This window comes from Oryza brachyantha, chromosome 9 (assembly GCF_000231095.2).
Source record: "Oryza brachyantha chromosome 9, ObraRS2, whole genome shotgun sequence".
Taxonomy (NCBI): Eukaryota; Viridiplantae; Streptophyta; class Magnoliopsida; order Poales; family Poaceae; genus Oryza; species Oryza brachyantha.
The window spans coordinates 10059817-10066308 of NC_023171.2; the positions used below are offsets into that span (position 1 = coordinate 10059817).

Consider the following 6492-nt stretch of genomic DNA (forward strand, 5'->3'; position numbering starts at 1 on the left):
AATTTTAGAGTTTTTTTTAAAGAGTTAAGGCCCCTTTAATTCAAAGAAAATTCATAAAAATTTTAGGGGATTTTATTCCTATAGTATTTTTTCTATAAAGGCATTTGAATCAAAGAAATAAACCTATGAAATCTTATGAAATTTCCAAGGAATGCATTTTTTTCATACAAGTTTTAGAGAAAATTTAACAAGAGGTTGAACCACATGGAAAAAAGTCTTTATCTCTCCTCAAATTCCTACGTTTTTCCTGTGGTCCAATCAAACGGTTATTCATATGTTTTTCCTGTGTTTTGCAATCATCTGTTTTACACTTACATTCCTGTTAGAATTCTATGTTTTTTTCATTCATGTGATTCAAATGGGCCCTAAAGTAAGAACGGAAATTAAATAGAGAACACCTATTATTGATTGACACAAGAGTAATTTAGAAATTGAGCGACAGATAGTTATGATTAGTTAAGATAAATTATTTTGATATAGTATGACATTTAAAAAGGCTATTTTATTTTATAGACCACGGTGCCATCGGCCAACTACATAAAGAGCCTCATTTTATTAAGCTAATATTTAAATTTTCAAACTTAAATTTGAAATTGATTTTGGAGTTTTCTTATCGTAATTTATTTTTTAAGTTAGTTAAGAATATGTATATAAAAGTTATATTCATAAATTATTTTTTGTTTGTAAATATATCATTTTGTTTTTTCTCTCAAAAAGTGAAAAAGATGACCATAAAAATGTTAAGCCACCGTTGGATTTAAGTGAATGCAAAATTACTACAATATTACTTTCAATCTTTAAACAAACTATTAAGATACCGTTGTATATATTGATAGTATGTATTCTTTGTACCGTGAAGTTCTCACCAAAATATGCCTCCAATCTCATCTCTGAGTCTGACCCTCTCTGCGTGCATGGCCAGCCTACGATAGTTCGATGGATCGATCTCCACCGCTCATTGGCGGCCACGATTGCGCTGATCAGCGCGCCAGATCTTGGATAATAGTGTCAAAAGTGTCGTAGAAAAAAATCAAAAGACATGTTTAGGAATAAAAATTATATATATATATATATATATATATATATATGTACTTTTAGTGTTCTAAAAATTAAAGTAAAAAATAAATTTTAATAAAAAACTTTAAAATTAAAATTTATAAACGAAAAGACAGGTGGCAGCTACTGGCCTAGATGTTCTGCTCCTACAGATAGCCGTGGTTGATCCGTGGATATTTTATGATCGATTCTAAACTTAACTAAATGAACTTAAGTTTCATTTTATGATAAATTAAGTTTATTTTGTTAAATTAAAACTGGCCTTTTAAGTTACCCGCGTATTGCCAATCCCTATCTGTTCCGGGTCTCCGACCCTGACAGGAGAACAGTGAGCGACCCTTTTTTTTCCCCTCCTATTCAACAAGTGTCTCACACTGTTGCTCTGCACTTTTCTTCCTCTCTTTTTCAGATTCTCAGCAAGATATTTCGTTTCTTTTTTCCTAAGCTTAATACCTGATATATCCAAACACGATTAGTGTACCTCGTCCAATGCGAGTTGAGTTGGGTGAGGACTGACAAAATTCAGTGGGTTACTATAGCTGAGATGGATGGAAACCTACGAATGGTGAAGTATCAGTGCCTGTCATTATACAAGCGAACTCAAGGTAACCCAAAAAATTCAGACATGAGTACAGTGACATGATCACAGAATTAACTGAATCTCCATCGATCCGGAATATGTAATTAAACGAGCACTCGAAGCTCATGTGTTCTGCTAGTAACGCCCCCGTTTTGAGATGGCTGAAATTTGAAGAATCGTTGGGTTTTTTTTTTTCTTGATAGCATTATTTGATGGTACTAACCATCGATTTAGCTGCTATAAAATTAAAATTTTAATTAAAAAGTTATATAATAAGCTCTTATGTATAAATCTTTTTTTAAACACATCATTAAGAAGGTTGAAAAAGTATTTGGATTGAATGTTGAATGGGGCCTAACTCTCACACACTGTGGTTTAGCATTCATGCGATGTTGAAAAGACTGTAATAACTGACCGAAACAAATAGTTAGACCTAAAAAAATCTTTGATCTGGACATGCACGTATTCTGATGAAGTGTATGCTGTGAGCCACCGCAATGCATGACGCCAAAGCTCCAGAGAGTTCTCTAAAGTCATCGTTTACTATAGGAGATTACATGAGCATTATGGGATTGAATAAAATTTTTATATACGTATTCTCAGCTATCTAAAATATATGTTAGAAAATAAATTTTAATAAAAAAATCACAATCAAAAATAAGAAAGTATAAACAGAAATGAAAAGACGGGTGTTTAGCACGCTTATAATAAGCACAGTAAAGTTTGCACGTCCACCGATCCACATCCAATGGATCAAAAACGCCCTTAGTTTACGCTAGCTACGGCTCCGATGGCGACACGTGGGCACATCCAACGGATCAAAAGCGCCCTTAGTTTACGCTAGCTACGACTCCGATGGCGACACGTGGGCACATCCAACGGATCAAAAGCGCCCTTAGTTTACGCTAGCTACGGCTCCGATGGCGACACGTGGGCCCCGCTACGTGGCGTGTTAGAGTTTGGCTTCGAGCTATATACGCATAGTCCTCCTCCCATTAATACCTATAAACTATCTATAAGATATACTATATATTTTTTAATAGAAAAGGGATAAAAGTTATTTCTTAATCAAGGATAGTCTCTTGTATATATTTTAGTATCATGTGAGAATAAATTACAGAGTTATTTATATTATAAGCTATTTATAAAAAATAGACCTCTAAAAAAGTTATCTTAAAGATAGTTATCTAAATTGTGGGGGTGCTAGAGGCCGGGGAGAGAGAGCGCGAGCATGGGTGTGCATCTTATCGGCTTCGTGGAAACTGGTGGCGACGTGGGGCCCACCTATTAGAAATAATCGCGTGTCCTTTTACCGTAGTAACGCTTGCAGCTCGGCTCACCTGGCTCGCTCGTTGGGCTCAAAGCTCGGAATCTCTGGGCTCGGCGACCGCAGGAGTACAGATAAACGAGCTACGGGTTTTAAAAATTGTTGCATCATATTTATATGTATATGAAGTAAAGAAAAAAAAGTTACATATTTATATTTATAGTTAGCTATAATATAATCTCCAAGACATTATTTGTATATAAGATGATCATGTATTGATGATATAGTATATGTTTGTGTGTAACTATTATACAAGTTAGCTCAATGTTAGTTTTTAGTGGTATGGAAAGATTTTGGAGTCAGTAGTTAGCTCTTTTATTCACCTCGTTTTAAAACTCGTAAAAATATGCCAAGTGAGCTTTTAGCTTACAAACTTATTAGGCTGGTTTTTCTTCGCTTAGAGTTTTTATAATCTAGATTATTAAAAAAAATCTAAAACAAATAAATAAATTATTATGTGGATTATTATAATCTACATTATATATTACTATAATTTGATATAATGTTTGACTCTTTATTTGCATGATCGCATATGCTTTTTATGTACTTCCCCTGTCCCAAAATAAATTATTTTTTAGTTTTTGATACGATATTTGTCTCTTTATTTTATTTAAGAAGTTTTTAAGATTAATACTTTATTATTATTAGATGATAAAATATAAAAAATAATTTACGTATGACTAGTTTTCTATAAGTTCCAATGATAAAGACACATTTATAAAAAGATAAAGTCTTTTTTTAACGGAGGCTGCGTGCGCGCATATGTCGCGTCAAATAGCCGCGAGAAAAGCAGCCACGGCGGCGCGGTGGCCGGCCGGGTGTCTGTCCGCAACGAAACTCGTAGAATCTCGCGTCACAGATCGATCGGCCACTGCACACCCATCATCCCAGCATGCATCCGCCATTGCACACGAACGAACGGGCCCACTGCTGCCTCCGTCACATAAAAAATACGTTTTTTATTACTGTTATTATTATTATTATAAGATAAAACATAAATAATATTTTGTGATAACTTTTTTAACTTTTAAATAAGATAAACGATCAAAATATTGGACTGTGTCTTCTCATAGTCACTGTTCGTTCCATCCCGGCAGCTATGTCTAAACCAAAATAAAAATATCTGTTGGTTATTTAATATAATTAAGGAGATGTTAAATATTATTAGTTATCTTCGATGATCAATTTTTAAATTGATTAGATTTCTTTTCTAAGCATCATATTGTTTCTGAAATTGTTGGAATAACCAAAATCATGAGAATCATTACATAAATGCTTATATTATGGTACAAATTTTAGATACTAAAAATTATATTTTGGGATGGAGTGAGTATAATATAAGTGGTTATGTTTTTTTTTCAAAAGTTAAGCAATTACAAAAAAAATATATATTTTGGGATGGATTGAAAATGAAGTGTTGTCTCATGATAATAAAATCTTGTATACTGTGAGACAAAATTTAGAGAGCAAATTTATTATATCAATCATCGGACGGAAGAAGTACATGTAATGGCATCCAAATTTAATATGGGTCTTTCGGTATCAACACGATTGTCCCCTAACACTTTTTTGGTGATAACACCTTGTAGTAGAACGGTTTCATTTCTGTTAATTAATGGAAATGGGAGGCGGGTGCACCCTCTCTAGTTTGTTAAAGAAACAATTAATGTATCAAAGGGGAAAAAAGAAACTTAATTCTACCAAAAATTTACTTTCAAATGCAATTCATCTTGTACACGTAGCAAGCAAAGCCATGAGGCCGGCTCAAGCTCGAGTCACCACACGTTCATGGGCCGCGTGCGCGAGCCTGAGCGGCTGATCGAGCCGGCCGTGAAACGTAGGCAAGACCGCAAGAGAGGGAGGCCAAAAAGAAAAAAAAAAGGGGAAAAGTGAGCACCCAAAATTACACATGCCACCCAAATATCTCGGCGAAATGCTCTCTCCACCTCCCAGAGACGCCTCTATAAAAGCCAAACTCCTCTTGCTCCTTCCAACAAGGAAGGAAAAAAGAGAAGGAACCAGACGCTGCACACATCATCATCTTCTCCCGGTAAGCCTCTCTAGATCTCTGCCTCTCTCTCTCTCTCTCATCCAAGAACAAGAAGAGAATGAGAGGAGGATGTGAGGAAAGATGGATCATATCAAGCTTGGTTGAGATCTAAATTGAGCTGAATGTTTGCTAATTGCAACGTAAAAACGTGCAGGTTTTGGTTTGGTTGGTTAGCTTAGCTAAGGAAGGACGACGTAGACGTGTGCGTGCATGGGGCTCCTTGACCAGCTCTGGGACGACACGGTGGCCGGGCCGCGGCCGGACTCCGGCCTCGGCAAGCTCCGCAAGTACGCCTCCTTCTCCCCGTCCTCCTCCTCGGCGATGGCGTCGCCTTCACCCGCCTCGGCGGCGGCGGCGGCCGACGTGCCGGCCGTGACGCGCAGCATCACCATCCTCCGCCCGACGGCGCTGTCCGTCACGTCGCCGCGCAGCGAGTCGAGCTCCTCCACGCCGTCGTCCCCGGCCAGCGTCCCGGACTCCCCCTTCGGCTCCGGTGACCATACTCTTCTCGATCTACTCTTTGCATATGGATGATTGGATGCATACATACATACATACATACACGGGCAGTTTAGATCTCGTGATGACATCCACGCATATATCGTCTTGTGGCAGCGACAACGCCGAAGGGGGAGGCCTGGAAGAAGATGCGCCGGAGAGCAGCGAGGATGGCCGACGGCGTGGACGCCGGCGGCCAGCCCAGAAGCCCCACCGTCTACGACTGGTCGGTTGCCTAGCTAGCTAGCTCGCTCCAAACTAAAAAAGACACTCCTAATTAATTAATCACTCAACAATCATGCCTGCTTTTGCTCTAATTAATTAGCTCTTAACGTTGTTCTTCCCCGGCATGCTGCAGGGTGGTGATCAGTTCACTCGACAGGTGAACGAACCACTGAATTAATCTGCATCCGACGAGAAACTGAACACGAGCAAACCAAAAAAACTGCTCTCTTCAGTTAAGTTTCAGCTCGTCGAACCAGAGTATGTGTTCAGTTATCTGCACTACTACAGACCCTGCTGATACTGCAGCCAAGGATGTATATGCGTATGCATGCTTGTACTACCGCCGTATACATATACGTACGTGTACGTAGATCGATGCAGAGAAGTCTTAGCAGAGGAGTGGTCGGAGTACGTACGTACGTACGTACACGACGCGACGATGAACTGATTATACATACATATATGGCACTGGTGTTGTGTATTATACGCCTGTATATACGGTCCTAGCTAGCTGGAGGGAGAGTGCTTATGTATCTGTTTAATTAAATTAGTTCTCCCCTGCTAATGGTGTGTAATAATCTGTATTGTACTCCACTGCTTTCTTGTTCTCCAGATTTTCTGAGGGAGAGAACAGAGATGAGAAGTTTTCCCCTGTGTTTGTGGAATATGTAAATAAGATGGCTGCATAGCAGCAGTATAAGAATGTAAAAATGAGTGAGCAATAATACACGTTGAAAATAATGTTATGAACCTGTA

The 6492-nt window shown here is 38.3% G+C and overlaps 1 protein-coding gene across 1 annotated transcript; it reads left to right on the forward strand.

Moving 5' to 3' along the window:
* Positions 1-4938: 4938 nt before the first annotated feature.
* On the forward strand, positions 4939-6492 carry LOC102699620 (dormancy-associated protein homolog 3-like). The gene is made up of 4 exons (XM_040527562.1): positions 4939-5013; positions 5168-5506; positions 5629-5737; positions 5870-6492. The coding sequence occupies exons 2-4, from the start codon at positions 5224-5226 to the stop codon at positions 5895-5897; spliced, it is 420 nt and encodes a 139-aa protein (XP_040383496.1). The 5' UTR covers positions 4939-5013; positions 5168-5223; the 3' UTR covers positions 5898-6492.